Genomic DNA, 21,028 nt, shown 5'->3' with positions numbered 1-21,028 from the left:
CCTAAATTCAAGGGTAAGGCCACTACCTCCACTGGCCAGTTTGAAGAGCCAGGGGTAGTGGCCACAGGATTAGTTTTAGAACCCTCTACAGCCACCGGTGCTTCTACCGGAGCAGCAGATATGCCTCCTCCATCTTCAGTGCCACTGTCAGTGCCATCATCTTCTACGTACCCTCAGACTGCACTGAAGGTTTCCTAGACACTCTCCAGTCTCAACAACTGGATGTAGGCAACTACCACAAAGTTGTCTGCCATATCCAGTGCATTGGCAGCACAGTCTTCAGTCCCAACATAGCTTCAGGTACCTTCATCAGTGGAGGACTCATTGAAGAAGATTATGGACAACCAGAAGAAGATTTTGGATCACCAGAAGAAGATCAGGGAGACTCTTGATGCACATGGGAAGGTGATTAAGGATTTGGGGAAGCAGGTGAAGAAGCTGAAGAAGACTCAAAAGGAGTCGTTTGGGAAGTTGGCTAAGGAGTTTGAGAAGATTACACATGCTATAGATTTGCCTATGGACCTTCTTATGGAGGAGACAGTCCCGGCAGCACATGCAGCAGAGCCCGAGGTACCAAGGGCAGTAGCCGGCCAGTCTGAGGATCCAGCTACAGCAACACACACTGCTGAGGAGCTAATTCAGATGCTCAGCAACCCCATGATTCCCAGAGGATGTGGAGATACAGTTAGAGGATGCTGTTGACACTGTTCAGGCTGAGGACCCGATGCAGACAAAGACCACATAGGGAGTTTTCTTTACTCTCTACCCCCTTTTCCCTATTGATCGGGTAAAGATTTCGAGATTAGAATTGTTATTAGCATTAAGGACAATGCTATCTTTCATTTGGGGGGTGGTCCATTTTGATTTATGACATTTGGTATGTAATAACCATTACACTATTTTTATTTATCTTTGTTTATCTTTATTTTCACTTTTGGTATGTATATATTCGTTATTTTTACTTATGGTATGTATATATTCGTCATTTTCACATTTTGTATGTATATATTTTTACCATTTGATGTATATATTCATTTCCATTTATGTATATATCCGCTTTACCTCAAGTTTGTATATATTAGTAGTTTACTTCGTAACTTCTTTCGTTATCTACCCTTATTAGCATAGCTTCTTACTTCCTTTAGTAGTTTCTTTTTAAGTTGTTAGCTTCTTTTTTATGTTTATCTGAACAATAAGTCTTTGGTTTTCTTAATGACACAGTTCTTTCCAAAGGTGGATGTTGTGTGAACCGGGTGGCTCTTCCCAATGATGGATGGCGTGACAACCTTCTTAAGGGATTGAGTCCGTTTTATTTATGTTTTGGTGTAAATAGTATTAATGAATAAAAGTGTCTCAAGAAGGCGTCACTTGGTACTAACACATTTACCTTCGACCTTATGGTTAGAAACAAGTTGATAGGCAAAGAATAGTTCTAGTTGTGACCTTTAGACTCTTGTGTTGACTAAAACAATCATCGAGTGGTTTCTTTGAGCCATTTGTGATGTTCAATCTCGGCTAGGGTTGTTGTAGGCCCTCGACTCTGTCATTTTAACAATCCAACAGCTTGTGAGGTGAGGTATTGAATTGCAAGTCCGAGTTTCGTGCCAATAAGTCTAGAACTTGCCCTGAATGTTTATATATGTGAATTCTAAGTGTAGCTCGACTTGAGAAATGATTGTAGGCTCTCGTTGATCCAATTTGAAACTTAAAAGCTTCCGTAGCCTACCAATATGATATCCCTAGTCAAACCCTTTGAGCCGAAGCCCTTTTTCTTTCAATAACCACGTTACAAGCCTTTATCCGTTCTATGATGACCCTCTCTTGGCACCCGATCTTTCCTTGGCATTCTTGATAGACAAGTGGCAAAAGCATAAGTTTAGGGGAGAGACGAGGAAAGTGGAAGTGATAAAAGGTACAAAGAACAAAAAGAAATGAAGAAAAGGGAAGGCAAAAGAAAAGAAAGAAAAGCCAAAAAGAAATATGTCAAAAAGAAAGTGAATAAGATAGAAAAGTGAAGGGATTCAAAGAAAGCAATGATGAAAGGCATGGAATGATTAGAAAAGGAGAAAAATGATTGTCATGAGCAAGAAAGAGTGACAGTGTGTCTCTCTAGTCCCCTAAGGAAGAAGAAAATGACTCAAAGAGTCAAGAAAGTATGAGCCGAAATGAGAAAATGAAGTGCTTAAGGAAAGATGAAACCATCATATACCGATAAGTCCTACCTTGATCCAAAAGCCTTCATTACATTCCCGCAAAAGCCCTATATGATTTCGAGTTGAGTGAGCTTACATTAGTGGTGATTTACATAAGGGGCAAGCTTATGGTACTTAGAGCCGGACTTGTGTCATTCTTTTGAGAGAGATGAGCGTACTTCTTCAATATCCTTGTTTTTGAGTGTTACAATTCTAAAGTAGGATTTGCTTATGGAGAGTAGAGGAGAGGGAGTTTGGGTTCCACAATGACCTACATAATAGAGCGAGCTTCCTTGATGAATTAAGTCAACTTTTGATGCTCTAGTGTCGAATTAGAACTATGGTACTCAAAAGGTCAAACATTGTGTTGTTGATAATTCATTTTTGTTGAGGGTAATTGTTAGTCCTAATTGATGCATGATTGATTCGCATTAGGGCAGCTGAAATATCCTTCTGTGTTTGTGGAGGTGGGAATTGCCTTATTTGCTTGAGGACAAGCAAACGCTTAAGTTTGGGGGAGTTGATAAGTAGGGATTTTAACCTATTATTTGCTCTCTTTACTTGCGTTTTAGGCAAAAAATGCATAGAGGTATTCTCGGAAACTAATGTAATATGCTTGCTTGCAAGAATTGATCAAAATGAGCCAAAGGAGTCATAATCAACTCATAAAGGAGTCAAAACTTGAACAAAACTCAAGAACGGGCAAAGAGATCTGAAACGCGGACACAAATATTGTGCGGCCAGGGAAGCCACAATGCGGCCGCGATCAAAATATGCGGCCCGCGAAAGGGAGATTCAGAGAGTGCATTTTCAGGCCAAATGATAAGCGAGGTCCGCGCAACAAATGTGCGGTTGCGAAAGTCTCACCGCGGCCGCGATGGAAATTATGCAGACTGCAGTGCATGAAGTTCAGAGAGCTCACAAATTGAACAAAAGAAGGAAGTGCGGTCCGCGTCAGAATTGTGCATCCATAGAAGTTCATTACACGACCGCGATTGAAATTATGCGGTCCGCGAAACTCATCTCAACTCAGATCCAGATTTGAAGAACGCGGACACAAAAGCAAGAACGCGGCCGCACTCTAAACTACGCGGCCGCACAACCTCCGTGGGGGTACTTTTGTCTGAAAATTTCAGCTTAGTATAAATAGATCTTTTTGACATTTTTAGGTTATGTTATGTTTTAGCTGAGCACGTGAGACGGCTGGATATTCCGCTTTGGGCAATTTTGTACTAGAATTATCTTTCAACATTAAATTTTTTTTTAATCTAGTATTATGAATTTTATCTTCATTTCCTCTTTAATTTTTGTTATTTTCATGAGTAGCTAATCCCATAGCTAGGGTTGTGACCCAACCCTAGTGTGAGTATTTGATGGGTATTAAATTTTAGGGCTTGAATGTGTATGGGTTAGTGATATTTAGCCTAGTTCTAGCTAGAACTATAGGATTAGTGGTTGCAAACACTGATTCATGCCTTTATGATTTAGTCTCTACTTGAGAAAGAGGGACTAAGTCTAGGAAAACTAGGCTAACAAGAAGTTGGGGTAAACTCAAGAAATTGATAGCCCCAATTAAAGGGTTAACCTAGAGATAGTAATACCTGACTTGAGGTAATATCACTTGAATTGCATGAATACCCATTTGGACTTGAGAAAGTCAAATTGGGCAAAATCACTCAAACTACCGAGAGGTATAGAGTGAGTACCCGGGAGTGATAGCCATATTACGACCCCAACTAATCACAAGATTATCCTAGATTTTAGTATTTAGATATCCACATAGGTAGAATCACGACCCTAGTCTCTTTAAACATTTGAAAACCAACAACAAAAATATTATCCTTAGTTTCAATTATTGCAATCTTTAGAGTAAAGTTAGAAGTAGAAATCAAACCAAATATTTGTGAAAGTGTAATTAAGAGCAAAACCCGAATCTAGACTTAGATATAAACCTAATTCCAATTATTAACTCCCTGTAGATTCGATCCCGACCTAGTTGGGTTAAACCTGTATCGACTACCCTCTCTACCAATAGTAGTGTAGGATTGGACCCAATCACCCAGATAGCTTAAAATTTTACCGGACCATCAAAAATGACCTAAGAAACAATAGTCACCGCCTCGCCATGACCGTTACTCTTTTTAGGCGTTTTAGGGCCATAAAATTATAATTTCGCTCGATTCTCAGATTTTCGTGTGCTATAGACCATGCCACTACATGGGACCGGGCGATCGGACCCGGATTGCCAAATATTATCGGACCATAAAAATGACCTAAGAAACAATTTTTACCACCTCGCCATGGCAGTGCCTCGCTTTTTGGCATTTTTAATGCCATACAACTGAAATTCCGCCTGATCCCTAAATTTTCGTGTGCTATAGTCCATGGCTTCTGCATGAGCCCGAGCAACCGGACCTGCATCGCCTAAAATTTTTTCGGACCATCAAAAATGGACTAAGGAATAATAGCCACTGCCTCGCCAGGACCATTACTCGTTTTTTGGCATTTTATGACCATAAATCTGGAATTCCAACTAATTCTCAAATTTTCGTCTGCTATAGCCCACGCCATCTGCATGGGCCAAGGCGGCCAGACCCGGATCACCTTAAATTTTGCCGGACGATCAAAAATTACCTAAGAAAAAATTCTTATCGCTTCGCCATGACCGTTACACATTTTTTGGCGTTTTAGGGCCAGAAAATTGGAATTCCGCCTGATTCTCGAAATTTTGTGTGTTAGAGCCCACGCCTTCAGCATGGACCTGGGCGACCGTTCCCAAATCACCTAAAACTTTGCCGGACCCATCAAAAAAACCTAACGAACAATAGTCATAGATTCGCCATAACTGTTCCTCTTTTTTGCCTTTTAGGGCCATAAAACTAGAATTCCGCCCAATTCCCACATTTTCGCGTGTTATAGCCCACGTCATATGCATGCAACCGGGTGACCGGATCCGAATAGGCTAAAAAGTTTCCGGCCCACCAAAAACGACCTAAGGAACTGTGAGGCCCCGTGAAAAAATTTCCACTCTAAACCCGAACCTCCTAGTGCCTAGTTAGGGTCAGGTGATAGAAACTCACAAAAATTCTTCGCGGCTTGCTCGCCGCGGTTCGGACCCTTTCCTATGCATTTAAGAACCAAGAATCAAAGTTCCCAGAAAAGTACAAATATGCGGTCTAGAATGCGGTGGTATGCGGACCGCATTTCTGCCACAGAGTGAGTCAGGGTGTTAGCTAATTTGAGGTTAAAAATGCGGTCCACTATGCGATCGCATAACTTATATGCGAACCGCATAGTCGTCGCATAATTTCCTTGGGATCTTGTGAAGGTCAGTTCTGCGGTGCATAATGCGACCGCAGAACGGGTATGCGGACCGCATTTTCGTCGCATACCCAAGCAAAAGGTTCAGGTTTTGGGAGCCTTTTTGCGCTCCAATATGCGGCCTGCATTTCCACTTTGCGATCGCAAATTCGATCGCAGATCCGACTCGGGGCTCCAATTTTTTAATTTTATACTCGACGCCCCTATCGTTATATTCGGTATTATTGCTCATTTTGAGCAATTTTCTGGACATTTCTAGAGTGAGGGAGAGGGGTCTAAGTGAGAGAAAGTTTCCCCCACCAAATTACTCCATGAAACCTTGTTGAATCCTTGAAGATAATCAAGCAAGGGCAACTAAATTTTTCATCCCAAGAGGTAAGGCTTCATCACCTCAGTATTATTTCTACACTCGGTTATAAAGGGGTCATTAGTAAGGTAATTCATGAGGTATAAGAATTAATTCCTTGCATGCATATCAAAACTTAGGGTATTGGAAGCTAGTAAACTAAAAAGGGATCAATTGGGGTATAAAAGGATAGAAATTTCTCTCAAAAGGGGCCTAAGATCATAATGCACCTTTAGTGTTTGATATTATGCACGAACCAAGCTAGAATCTTAACTTCGTCTCTAATTCTCGGATTAATTTATAATTCTTACAAAATAGATCGAAGTGATAAGGGTTCCGGAAATTTGTAAAGAGTAAGGGAAGCTATATTGAGGTATGTATGGATAAAACCCCCTTTTATTAGAAATTGAGCTCCGTGGGCATTTACGAAAGTGTGGTAAGATTTGAACTGCTTAATGTATTGATTGTTATTGTGCATTAATTGATTTGCAATTATCTACACATATACGTGAAGGATGTGCCTCAATGTGATGCAATGTACCATTCTTGAAAATTTAGAGAAGTATGAAGAATACAATTATGTGTCGAAATGCTTAGGCTATAGGCCAAGATTGAAACTGAGAATTATTCATGCTAGTTGTGTGCTCACTTACCTGTGCTTGCAACTTAAACTACTCTTGTATATGTCTATGATCACAACTTGCAAGATGAATATTGAAAACGGAAAATGATGTGATGGTGGTGGCCCTAAGTGCCAAGGAATTGATTTGATATGTGTGAAATAAAGAATCGTATGTGATGACTAATGAGAAAGGAACAACGCCTAGATAAGGCGACCTAGCCGATCGGGTCGTGATCGGACACCATGCCGCACACATGGTGGTAATGTGCTGATATTGAGCTCCGGATAGAGGAAATGAAATGGTGATTGAGATACATGCCTCAAACGAGGCAACCTAGCCGGTCGGGTCATGATCGAACTCTGCTCAAGATAGCAGTGGTATTGAGAACAGTGATGAACGTATGAAAGGAATGCCCCAAACTAAGTTATGGGAATTATGTGAATGATTTTATGATTTGCATATTTGATTGACCTATGTGATTTACTTGTCATTGCTTGGTAGTTCTTTCTAGTAAAATGGTGTTTAGTTATACATACTAGTACTATTCCATGGTACTAACGTCCCTTTTGCCGGGGGCGCTATATTTTTTTAAAAAAAATGTAGGTGGCTCCATAGCAGATAGTGTCGATCGTGTGTAGCGGAGCATTCTCCTTCCCAAGGATCTTGGTGAGCCCCTTTCTCCTTCAAGGGGCCATATTGCACATCTTCTTATTTTGGACTTTCACTTTTGAGGTATAGCCGGGGCCTTGTTGCCGGCGTTGTCACATTTATTTTTGTATCCTTAGAGGCTCCGTAGACATGTATGTGGGTTATGCGTGGGCATTGAATGGGCGTGCTATCCATGTTGTGAATCTAAACTTACGTTGCCTATGAATTGTAACTCTATGGGAACGTTGGAAACTAACTTATCTGCAGTTAATGTGGTGATCTAAAATGAACTAAAAATGTTGAATATACTATCTCCCTTTGTTGAATAAATGAAAGCATGGTCCCCTTATTCGTATTGAGTTGGGTAGATAGTGTTTGGTAAGGCTTTCTCTGTTGGGGTCACTCGATTGAGCACCGGTCGCGCCTCCCGAGGTTGGGGCGTGACAAACTTGGTATCAGAGCCTAAGGTTTTAAAGTGTCCTAGGATGTCTCGGAGCCGTGTCTGGTAGAGTCCTTCTTATCGGCGTGAAGTCGACCACATCTATAAGTTGGAGGCTACTTGGGCATTTTGGAATAACACCCTTCTTTGATAATCTGGGTCATGCGGTGGAACTGTTTCCTTCCTAATCAGTGCATTGTTCTATCTTTCAGTAAATGGCACCTAAGAAGAAAGCGAGAATTGGCCAAGGAAAAAATGACACCCCAGGAGTGGCTGATGATTCATTAATTGATGTTGCGGTTGAGGGTAGTCGCCCTGCTATTACTCCATCGGATTCCTCTATTCCAGAGCAGACTACCCCAGCTCCTACGCATACGGAGGGCACCACTATCCCTCCCGTTGATACTCATATTCCGCCTCCAGCCCCAGCTTCCGGTTCTGGTATTTCTGACGGGGATCTTTGGGGAGCTATTCAGATGTTGACCCAGCTAGTGGCCTCTCAAGCCCAGAGGTCAGGTATTGCACCCAGTTCACCATCTAGCCAGCAAGGGGATTCCACCAATTCCAGGGTGAACAGATTTCTTCAGTTAGACCCTCAGTATTTTCGGGTGCCAATCCAGAAGAAGACCCCCAGGATTTCATTGATGAGATGCACAAGACCCCCAGGGTGATGCGTTCAACTGAGACAGAGGGAGTAGAGTTGGCTGCCTACCGTCTGAAAAGGGTGGCCTGTGCATGGTTTGAGTTATGGGAAGATTCCCGCGAGGAGGGAAGCCCTCCGGCCAGGTGGAGTGAGTTCGCAGATGCCTTCATGGATCACTTTCTGCCTGCTGAGACAAGGGCAGCCCATGCAAAAGAGTTTGAGAATTTAAAGCAAGGTAACAAGAGTGTGTGGTAGTACCACATGGAGTTTGCTCGCTTGTCCAAGTATGCCATTCATATGTTGCCTACAATGGAGGCCAGAGTGCGTCGATTCATTCAGGGCCTTAATTCTTTAACCATTAATGAGGCTTCTACGGCTGCATTGAATTCTGATATGAACTACGGGAAGATGGTCACATTCTCTCAGGCCACACAGAGTCGTAAATTGAAGAACAGAATGGAGAGAGAGGGTAACAGCAAGGCCCAGTCTACGGGCAACATGGGAGAGTCGCAGGGTGGGCGAAGATCAGCCTTCAGGGGAGGATCATCAGGGCCTTCCCAGTCTATCGCCCAGTCTTCAGCTAGTGCACCGCCATCAGGGCCAACCCAGCAGCAGTGGAGTCGTTTCAGGCCCGGTCAGAGCAAAAGGGGATCCCATCAGCGGGGTCGATCAGGAGAGAGGTCCCAGCAGCAGCAGAGGTCCCCGTGCCCCAGGTGCGGGAAGATGCACTCGGGGATTTGCTACATGGAGCTACCTATATGTTATGGGTGTGGGATGAGGGGTCATATCCAGAGGCATTGTCGTGTATCCCGCCAGGGAGCGGGCAGGGGCGCAGCTCAGCCTTCCAGTCCAGCAGCTGTTACATCTTCAGCCCCCTCTCCTAGCTCGAGGTACCCCAACACCTGCAGGGCGTGGTGCAGCTAGGGGTGGTGCGCAGAGTTCAGGAGGTTCCAGCCAATTCTATTCTATGAGTGGTCGTCAGACTGCAGAGGCTTCTCCAGATAATGTTACAGGTATTCTGACTGTTCAGTCTCATGATGTGTATGCACTTATTGACCCCGGTTCCACCTTATCCTATGTTACCCCATTTGTTGCTATAGAATTTGGGATAGAACCAGAACAGCTTCATGAACCTTTCTCGGTATCTACCGCGGTTGGTGAGTCAATTTTGGCTGCTCGAGTTTACAGAAGTTGTATTGTTACGGTGCGGGGTAGGGATACCACGGCCAATCTTATTGAGTTACGGATGGTCGACTTTGATGTAATAATGGGGATGGATTGGCTTTATTCATGTTTTACCAAACTTGACTATCGGACCAGAACTATGAGGCTTAAATTTCCTAATGAGCCTGTTATTGAGTGGAAGAGGGATAATGTAGTGCCAAGAGGTCAGTTTATTTCCTACCTTAAGGCTGCAGAGATGACCGAGAAGGGGTGTATCTATCATCTGGTTCGCGTTACGGACACCAATGCCGAGGCACTTAGCCTTGAGTCTGTACCAGTTGTGAATGATTTCCAGATGTCTTTCCAAATGAGCTCCCTGGGATTCCACCAGATAGGGAGATTGATTTTGGGATCGATGTAATGCCAGGCACACAGCCTATATCAATTCCACCTTACAGGATGGCACTAGCAGAATTGAAAGAGCTAAAGGAGCAATTGAAGGATTTGCTAGAAAAGGGTTTCATCTGGCCGAGTGTATTGCCATGGGGCGCACCGGTCTTGTTTGTAAGAAAGAAANTTCCGAGTCAGGGGGCTCAGTTCACAGCCAACTTTTGGAAGAAGTTTCAACAAGGTTTGGGGACGCAGGTGAATCTTAGCACAACTTTTCATCCACAAACCGATGGGCAAGCTGAGCGGACTATTCAGACGCTTGAAGGCATGTTGCGAGCTTGTACTCTTGATTTCAAGGGTAGTTGGGATGACCATTTGCCACTCATAGAATTTGCTTACAATAACAGTTTCCATGCTAGTATCCAGATGGCACCATTCGAGGCATTGTACGGTAGGAGATGTAGATCTCCTATTGGATGGTTCGAGGTTGGAGAAGCGGAGTTGATAGGGCCGGACCTTGTACATAAGGCCATGGAGAAAGTCAAGGTTATTAAAGATAGGTTGAAGACTGCTCAGAGTCGCCAAAAGTCTTACTCGGATGTTCGTCGCAGAGATTTAGAGTTCAAAGAAGATGATTGGGTATTTCTGAAGGTATCCCCTATGAAGGGCATTATGCAGTTCGGAAAGAAGGGAAAATTGAGTCCGAGGTATGTCGGACCGTACAAGATCATTCAGAGGATTGGTCAGGTGGCATATAAGCTCCAGCTGCCACCCGAGATGTCATTGGTACACCCGGTCTTTCATGTGTCTATGTTAAGGAAGGTAGTGGGAGATCCGTCAACCATTTTGCCAGCTGAGACCATTGAGGTTAATGAAGAGCTATCGTATGAAGAAGTTCCAGTTGCCATTCTTGATAGGCAGGTTTGAAAATTGAGAAATAAGGAAATTGCATCCGTGAAAGTATTATGGCGGAACCAGAAAGTTGAGGAAGCTACTTGGGAAGCCGAGGATGAAATGAAAAAGAAGTATCCGCATTTGTTTGAATAGTCAGGTAACAACTTTAATGCATTTAGTTCCTATGAACTCTTATCTTTTGGGTTGATCTATGTAAAACCGTCCCCTTTTTGGAAATGTGATAGCCTATACGGCCTTGGTAGGTGTTGTACAAGTTACATTATGTTCATGAAATATATTTATGCTGTTAGGATATGATTCTGGGGCTCTCTGACAGGGGGATAGGCCTAAATACAAAGAAAACTCTGGCGAAATTTTCGGAAATTTAGGGAGTTAGCTAAATTTGGGGACTGGCAATATGTTTCAGGTTATAAAGGGCAGAAGGATGCACAAAGACTATTAGTAAGTGAACCTTGATCCTCATTCGAGGACGAATGATCTTAAGTGGGGAAGGATGTGAGGCCCCGTGAAAAATTTCCACTCTAAACCTGAAACTCGTAGTGCCTAGTTAGGGTCAGGTGATAGAAACTCACAAAAATTCCTCGCTGCGGTTCGGACCCTTTGAGCTGATCTATGCATTTAAAAACTAAGAATCAAAGTTTCCCAGAAAAGTACAAATATGCGATCTAGAATGCGGTTGCATACCAGGTATGCGAACCGCATTTCTGCCGCAGAGTGAGTCAGGGTGTTAGCTAATTTGAGGTTAAAAATGCGGTCCACTATGCGATCGCATAACCGATATGCGGACCGCATAGTCGTCGCATAATTTCCTTGGGATCTTGTGAAGGTCAGTTCTGCGGTGCATAATGCGACCGCAGAACGGGTATGCGGACCGCATTTCCGTCGCATACCCAAGCAGAAGGTTCAGGTTTTGGGAGCCTTTTTGCGGTCCAATATGTGGCCCGCATTTCCACTTTGCGATCGCAAATGCGGTCACAGATCCGACTCGGGGCTCCAATTTTCTAATTTTTAACCCGACGCCCCTATTGTTATATTCGGTATTATAGCTCATTTTGAGCAATTTTCTGGACATTTCTAGAGTGAGGGAGAGGGGTCTAAGTGAGAGAAAGTTTCCCCCCACCAAATTACTCCATGAAACCTTGTTGAATCCTTGAAGATAATCAAGCAAGGGCAACTAAATTTTTCATCCCAGGAGGTAAGGCTTCATCACCTCAGTATTATTTCTACACTCAGCTATAAAGGGGTCATTAGTAAGGTAATTCATGGGGTATAAGAATTAATTCCTTGCATGCATATCAAAACTTAGGGTATTGGAAGCTAGTAAACTGAAAAGGGAGCAATTGGGGTATAAAAGGATAGAAATTTCTCTCAAAAGGGGCCTAAGATCATAATGCACCTTTAGTATTTGATATTATGCACGAACCAAGCTAGAATCTCAACTTCGTCTCTAATTCTCGGATTAATTTGTAATACTTACAAAATAGATCGAAGCGATAAGGGTTCCGGAAATTTGTAAAGAGTAAGGGAAGCTATATTGAGGTATGTATGGCTAAAACCCCCTTTTATTAGAAATTGAGCTCCGTGGGCGTTTACGAAAGTGTGGTAAGATTTGAACTGCTTAATGTATTGATTGTTATTGCGATTGATTTGCAATTATCTACACATATACGTGAAGGATGTGCCTCAATGTGATGCAATGTACCATTCTTGAAAATTTAGAGAAGTATGAAAAATACAATTATGTGTCAAAATGCTTAGGCTATAGGCCAAGATTGAAACTGAGAGTTATTCATGCTAGCTGTGTGCTCACTTACCTGTGCCTGCAACTTAAACTACTCTTGTATATGTCTATGATCACAACTTGCAAGATGAATATTGAAAACGGAAAACGATGTGATAATGGTGGCCCTAAGTGCCAAGGAATTGATTTGATATGTGTGAAATAAAGAATCGTATGTGATGACTAATGAGAAAGGAACAACGCCTAGATAAGGCGACCTAGCCGATCGGGTCGTGATCGGACACCATGCCGCACACATGGTGGTAATATGTTGATATTGAGATCCGGATAGAGGAAATGAAATGGTGATTGAGATACATGCCTCAAACGAGGCAACCTAGCCGGTCGGGTCGTGATCGGACTCCGCTCAAGATAGCGGTGCTATTGAGAACAGTGATGAACGTATGAAAGGAATGCCCCAAACTAAGTTATGGGAATTATGTGAATGATTTTATGATTTGCATATTTGATTCACCTATGTGATTTACTTGTCATTTCTTGGTAGTTCTTTCTAGTAAAATGGTGTTTAGTTATACATACTAGTACTATTCCATGGTACTAACGTCCCTTTTACCGGGGGCCCTACATTTTTTTTTAAAAATGTAGGTGGCTCCATAGCAGATAGTGCCGATCGTGTGTAGTTGAGCATTCTCCTTCCCAAGGATCTTGGTGAGCCCCTTTCTCCTTCAAGGGGCCATATTGCACATCTTCTTATTTTGGACTTTCACTTTTGAGGTATAGCCGGGGCCTTGTTGCCGGCGTTGTCACATTTATTTTTGTATCTTTAGAGGCTCCGTAGACATGTATGTGGGTTATGCGTGGGCATTGAATGGGTGTGCTATCCATGTTGTAAATCTAAACTTACGTTGCCTATGAATTGTAACTCTATGGGAGCCTTGGAAACTAACTTATCTACAGTTAATGTGGTGATCTAAAATGAACTAAAAATGTTGAATATACTATCTCCCTTTGTTGAATAAATGAAAGCATGCTCCCCTTATTCGTATTGAGTTGGGTAGATAGTGTTTGGTAAGGCTTGCTCAATTGGGGTCACTCGATTGAGCGCCGGTCCCACCTCCCGAGGTTGGGGCGTGACAGGAACAATAGTCATCACTTCTCCATGATTGTTTCTTTTTTTCCTTTTTAAGGCCATAAAACTGAAATTTCGCCCGATTCTTCGATTTTTGTGTGCTATAGCCAATGCCATCTGCATCCATTCCGGTAACCGAATACGAATCACCTAAAAAAATTCCGGCCCATCAAATATGACTCAAGAAACAATAATGATCACTTCACCGTGATCGTTCCTTATTTTTTGGCGTTTTAGGGCCATAAGTTTCGAATTTTGCCCGATTCCCAAACTTTCGTGTGCTATAACCCACGCCATCTGCATCCATTCGGACGATCGGACCCGAATCTCCAAAAATTTTACCTGCCCATCAAAAATGACCTAAGGAACAATAGTCATCACTTTGTTATTATTGTTCCTCATTTTTTGGTGTTTTAGGGCTAATTAATTGAAATTTGCCTGATTCTTAAATTTTTGTGTGTTATAGCTCACGGCATTTTCATGCATCCGACGATCGAACCCAAATCGCCTAAAGTTTTGCCATCCCATCAAAAATGACCCAAGGAGCAATATTCATTACCTCACCATGATTGTTTCTCATTTTTTGGCATTTTAAGACCATAAAGCTGGAATTCCGCATGATTCTCAGATATTTTTTTTTTGTGCTATAACCCACGCCATTTGCATGCATCCGGGCAACCTAACTCGAATCGCCTAAAACTTTGTCAGCCCATAAATAAGGAATAATAGTCATTGCTTCGCCATGACCTTTCTTGTTTTTGGCCTTTAGGAAAAAAATAAAATTTGCCCGATTTTCATATTTTCGTGTGCTATATAGCCCACGCCATCTGCATGCATCCGGGCGAGCGGACCTGAATCGCCATAATTTTTAACGATCCATCAAAAATGACCTAAGGAACAATAGTCATTGCTTCACCATGACCGTTCCTAGCGTTTTAGGGCCAAAAAATTAGAATTTCGCCCAATTCGCACATATTCGTGTGCTTTATAGCTCGCGCCATCTTAATGCATCCGGGCGACCGAACCCGAATCCCCTAAAATTTTGTCGGCCCATAAAAAACGACCTAAGGAACAATAGTTTTTGCTTCATTACTGTTTCTCTTCTTTTTTTTTTTTTTTGCGATTTAGGGCAATTCCGCCCGAATTCCGCCCGATTTCCTGATTTACGTATGTTATAGCCCACGCCATCTACATACATCCGGGCGACCGTACCTGAATCCCCTAAAATTTTGTCAGTCCATCAAAACGACCTAAGGAAATTTAGTCATTTCTTCGCCATGACCGTTCCTCATTTTTTGGCATTTTAGGGCCATAAATCTGGAATTCCTCCCGATTCCTAGATTTTTGTGTGTTATAACCCACGTCATCTGCATGCGTCGGGGTGACTAGACTCGAATCGCCTAAATTTTGCCGGCCCATCAAAAATGACCTAAGGAACAATAAACATTGCTTCGCCATGATCGTTCCTCGTTTTTTGGCGTTTTAGGGTAATAAAATTAGAATTCCACCCGATTCTCAGATTTTGCGTATGCTATATAGCCCACGCCACCCACAAGCAGCTGGATGACAGAACCCGAATCGCCTAAAAAATTCCGTCAAAAACGATCTAAGGAACAATAGTTATCGCTTCTACATGATCGTTCCTCGTTTTCGGCATTTTATGACCATAAATCTGAAATTCCGCTATTTTCAAGAAATCACACATGTATTATCTATGATTGCCTAAAGTAATTTTCGGTTGATCGTTTATTAGTTGTTATTATTCTTCTCTTTTTATAAAGCGAGAGATACTGGTGAATTATTGATTGCCTATGTGTTATCTACATTTTGTCCATGTATGTTTTGTGATCACCTAAGTGATCTCCTGATCGCTTATTAATTATTACCAGGATTATTTTTCGGTAGATCGCTTATTAGTTATTACCAGAATTTTTTTTATAAAGTGGAAGATACTAGTGAATCCATAGATCGCATATGTGTTATCTAGAAAATCGCATGTGAATTTATCATCGCCTAAATGATCTGCGGTTGATAGCTTAGTAGTTATTACCACAATCATTTTTATAAAGTAAGAGATCATGATGTAATCATAAATCGTCTGTGTTACCTAGATATTGCCCATATATTATTTATGATCGCTTAAGTTATCTCTGGTTGTTCGTTTATTAATTATTACCATGTTTATGTTTTATAAGACCCTGATTAAATCATATATCGCATATATGTTACCTAAAAATCGTCCGTGTATTTTATGATCACCTAAATGATCTCTTGTTGATCGTTTATTAGCTATTACCATAAATCGTCTATGTGTTATCTAGAAATCGCATGTAACGTTATAATCGCCTAAATAATTTTCAATTAATTGTTTATTAGTTATTACCACGATCATTTTCTATCCAGGGAGATCATGAGAGTGATTCACGGTTTGCTTTAGCCGTTCATGAATTTGTTTTTACTCAAACAAAAATCAACTACTTTTTTGACTTTGTTTTTCATGATGTTCTTCTTACAAGGAAGATACATACACTCCTCCTCCTGGAACAAAATGCTACATATGTGGACATCCTGAAATGTTATCACGTGCATAAAAGTTAAATTCACTCTATGACAAATTTCACCCATTATTAATGCATCATTATCCCAACGGTCTAATCACTTAAGTTTCGATTTCAAATTTTCAAAAAGCCAATAATTATTCCCACAAATTTCTGCTATCCTTAGTACACCTACTCTCGTCCACTTGTCTGATTGTCTCCTCCTCTTCTAAATCCGTGACCTCTTGAATTTTTCTAAAGATTTATATATATATATATATATATATATATATATATATATTTCAATTTTTAGGTTATTACATTAGGATCATGCTATATAAATTTGAGTTTAGTTATGTACACTATCAGGTTATTCAAATTAAAGGATATTTACATGTAAGCCTCCTTAAAATGTGAGTGCTGAAATCTTAAAAATAAGATAAGTTACCTGCTACAATAGGAATAGACTTGATGACGTGTAAAAAATGCTTACATTGATGTGTGTACTACTTAAACTTTAAGGGGTCGTTCGGTTTGAAGACAAGTTATGTTGTGATTAGTTATGATGGGATTAGTTATACTGAAATTAGTTATGCTGGGATTTTAATCCTGGAATAGTCAATTTTACTGTTTTATCCTGAGATAACTTATCATAGGATTACTATTCTACCGTCTGGTAGGTATAAGTTATTCTGGTACGATTTTTAATCATGTGATAACTTATCCCATGATTAATAACTAAACAACTAAGGGGTACTACATTTTTATCTCAAGACTATTTTTGCTTACATATCATACCAAACGATCCCTAAAGTTTTACCTATTGTTGTGAATGAATGATGTAACAAGTACTATGAGTTTAAGTAATTATATGCACCGTCAGTATAAAGAATTTTTGACAGTATCAAGTCACTCAAATAATATACTAATATTTACACCTAAGCCTCCTTAATATGTAATTATAATCTTGAAAACAAGAGAGATTACCTGCTGCAACGGGTAAAAATGACCAAATAATGTACTATACTATATTATTTAAACCCAAAAAATATATATATTCTGATAGTTGCACATAATTTAAACTTTTCGTAATATATTATATATGTACGCACACTCACACACTACAAACAAACCCCACCATTTCTTTTTCATTCATTGAACAAAATATTCTCTTTTTTTATCAATGGGAAACTGCAACTGTTCAATGAAAGCAGTGACAACAGATGCAAGAAAACTAGATTTAAATTTTGCTCGTGTTATGACAGATTCTGGAGAAATATTAAACCTCAAAGGTCCTAAATTAGTTCGACAAGTCCTAGATGAATTCCCAGGTTACAACATTTTCAGTTCAAATCGTTTGTCTTGTCCATTACATGATCAAGAATTACTCGTCGACGGCGAATTCTATTATCTTCTTCGTGTGATTGAAAAAGAACAAATATCAGAAGAAGAAAAGAAAGAGCCAATTCAAGTTTCTTCGAGTAATTTGACAAAAGGGTCAGCCATGGAAGTTTTGCCAGCTCAACGAGAAGGTATTTTTAGATAGGAATAGTTTGTAACATATATTCTTGAAATGTGTTTCCATCTGGTCTAATAAAAGCTTAACGGTTAAAAAGAGTCACTTTAATTTACTTAATTAGCGGAAGGGAAGGGGAGCCTTGGCATAACTGGTAAAGTTTGTTGTCATGTGATCAGGAGATCACGGATCCGAACCGTGGAATGCAGCCTCTTAAAGAAATGTAGGGTAAGGCTGCCTAGAATAGGCCCTCTTGGTTCGGCCCCTCCCCGAAGCTTAGTACATTGGGCTGAGTATTTTTTCATGAGTGTAAATTTTTTTTTATAGTGGAGGCGGTGAGACTCGAAGTCGGGTATCTCTGCCTGCTATGATACTTTGTTAAAGTGTATCATCTTATCTAAAAGTTTAAACTGTTAGTAACATACTTTTATTTGCTTAGTTATATCTTTAACATGTATGAAGAGTGAATGTGAACCGCCCTAGATGGCAAAAATGAGTCTAAATGCAATATACATCAAATAAAGAACTTCATTTTTTTTCTATGTTTATTTAAAACTTGAATTTTGAATACAGGGGCGGATTTAGGGGCCGAAAGGAGTTCACCATAATCCTTTTCGTCGGAAAATTACATTGTATATAGAAGGAAAAATTCGATTTATACCTTTATATTTTATATTTTGAATCCCCCTGACACAGCCTAAAAGCATAGCTCAGTGGTGATCAAAAGGGTTCAAAACCTTTGTTAGGTCGCTAGTACACTTACCACTTAATTTTTAACTTTCTCTTTTTTTTAATTCCCTTAGCAAAAATCCTACCTCCGCTACTGTGCCCGAAAGCCTTTTTCTTATTTTCTAATTTTGTATTTAATTCCTAACAGGTGTTTGGAGAGTGAAGCTAGTTATCAATCCACAGCAATTAGAGGAAATATTATCAGAGGAAGGGAATACAAATGCCTTAATTGAGCAAATGAGAATAGTTGCAACTGCAAATTCAGCTACAAAGCACAAAAGAAGTACTTCTTGTGGAGTAAATTGGAAGTCCACTCTTCCTAGTGTATTTAAGCTGCCCAATGAAAAGCAGAATAAAATACTAGCATTGGATCAGTCCTCCACCAGCAGCCCTAAATGATAGTAGCTCTTTTGCCTCCGGTGGACCTTACGCGGCACGAATTTGAATTGGTCGAACCAGTAAAGTGAAAAGAGAACGAGATAGAGGAAAGCGGAGTAGCAAAAATAGGTCTGTTATATAGAAGGTAGATTAGATTCGACTATGTACAAGAGTATAACAAGTGTGCGTATACAGTATTTTTCCCGGACTCCATTTGTAGAATTACACTGAATCTGATGTTGTTGTTGTTATATGATGGTAGTTAACATATGATCTCAATAGCGAGAGAAAATTAATGATCAATCTGATCTAATGAGAGAAAAACTATTGGATTTTCACTATATTATTACTTAACAGCTCTAAGGTAGTTGTAGGATATGGCATTTTATTATGCCTGTTTGTATGAATCTATGAAGATTTGCTATTGGAAAGTCAATTGTGTTTGGTACGGAGGAAAATATTTTTCAATTTTGTCATGTTTGGTTGGTTTGAATATTTTGGAAGGAAAATATTTTCCTTATCAAGAGAAGGGAAATATTTTCCATGACTCTTTTTCAGCCTTCCTCACCATATTCCCCATCCTCACCAACCACTCCAACCCCGCCCCACCCCCACCCCAACCCCGCCCCGACCCCACCCTAAATAGAAATATTATTATTTTCTTTTCATGTTATATAGTAGATAGAGTACTTTTTTTCATTCCAACAAATGAATATTTTCTTTTCATGACATAAAAAAATATTTTTTATTTTATTTAAAAAAAAGTGTACTTTCTTTTTATGATGTAAAAAAGTATTTTATTTCATTTCAACAAAATGATGTAGTAAAAAATATTTTCTTTTATTTCAACAAAATGAGTATTTCTTTACATGATGTAGAAAAGTATTTTCTTTCATTTCAACAAAAAACGCATTTTCTTTTTAGTTATGAAGCACAAATTTCAACATTATTTTTGTGTAAAAAAGTAAAGCAACACACTAGTTCCTTTGAGTTTGTGCGAATTTTTAGAAGAATAATTAAATTCCTGAAGAAAATAGAGTCTTGAAAACGGTGGATATTTAAGGGAAGAGGGGGGAGGGAGCACAGGAATGGACTTGGGGGAAGGGGGTGAAGAGAGTAGCATAAAAAAAATATTTCCCTAAAAAATATTTTATACTCTTTAACTAAACACTAGAAAATATTTTCCGGAAAACGTTTTTCACTCACCAACCAAACAAGGAAAAAAAAGTGATAAAACTAATCATTTTCCATGAAAACATTTTCTACGAAAATACATTTTCCTTCATACCAAACACACCCTAACCGATTAATTGTTTTCTTGGTTTTTCTTCCTTATTTGTTCTCTCTTTGTTATTTATTTTTTTATTTCTATTATTCTTTGAGGATTTTAGTTACAAAAGGGCACAAAAATGCCCTTAATATCATCATGTGAGACACTTGCATGTTAACTTGAATAAAATTTAGGCATTAACTGGAAAAAGGACTGTTATGTCAGAATTAAAAGTTTGATAATAGTAAAAGTTTATGGTTTAGGTGAGATTGAATGCACCTTTTGAAGAAGTGTAGATTCCTTCTGTGTCATTTTCTCTTTGAAAATTGAAAGATGTTACTTAATTAAATTAAATAATGTATATGCAAATATCTACCCCATTAGTTAAGCTAATAGAATACATAATATAAACAATTGAGTGAAAAAATTAATTTAATTCAGGTTTCGAACACTTGAAAAAACGTCTCCATGTATTAAAAGGAGTCCACACCATGAATGGTGCGTGACAAGTCCACATCGACCCATATGAAACACTCCAACTCTCAAATATTTTATTTAAGAGAAACTTTAGAAATCACTATGTTTTAGTGGGTATTAGCTAGTTGTAGTTACCATTTACTATATTACTTTCTATAGCTATGTTTTCAGATTTTTTAGAGTGTATTCGATGTATTTAAGCTACTGTATTCATGAATACAGTAGCATTTCTAGGCGTGAAACGGGGATTACAGCTACACAGATTTTTGTATTCGACTGTATTCACGGCGTGAAACAGGGGATTACAGCTGACAGATTATTGTATTCGATTGTATTCGACTGTATTCACGATATGTATTTGTGAATACAGTAACGTAAATAGCGCAATTCATGGTCTATTCAGCTGTTCTTAAACGGAAAGTGAATCAATTAACATTAGACTCCTAATATAACTCAACAAACACAATTATAACACACAAAATTTGTATTTTCAGTTATAAAAAAGATTCTCAACCGAAAAACACCCCAAAAACATAGCAATCTTCAGAGAAAATATTCTGAATATTTTTC

The 21,028-nt window shown here is 39.7% G+C and overlaps 1 protein-coding gene across 1 annotated transcript; it reads left to right on the top strand.

Moving 5' to 3' along the window:
* The first annotated feature begins 17,220 nt into the window (after positions 1 to 17,220).
* Positions 17,221 to 18,964, top strand: LOC109239338. Its single transcript, XM_019405888.1, has 2 exons — positions 17,221 to 17,620; positions 18,482 to 18,964. Exons 1-2 carry the CDS (start codon positions 17,272 to 17,274, stop codon positions 18,730 to 18,732), a joined length of 600 nt encoding a protein of 199 aa, XP_019261433.1. The 5' UTR covers positions 17,221 to 17,271; the 3' UTR covers positions 18,733 to 18,964.
* Positions 18,965 to 21,028: the final 2,064 nt, after the last annotated feature.

The sequence above is a fragment of the Nicotiana attenuata genome, unplaced genomic scaffold (genome assembly GCF_001879085.1).
Source record: "Nicotiana attenuata strain UT unplaced genomic scaffold, NIATTr2, whole genome shotgun sequence".
Taxonomy (NCBI): domain Eukaryota; kingdom Viridiplantae; phylum Streptophyta; class Magnoliopsida; order Solanales; family Solanaceae; genus Nicotiana; species Nicotiana attenuata.
Note: the sequence above shows the minus strand (reverse complement) of the source record. Positions and strands in the feature narration are given on the sequence as shown.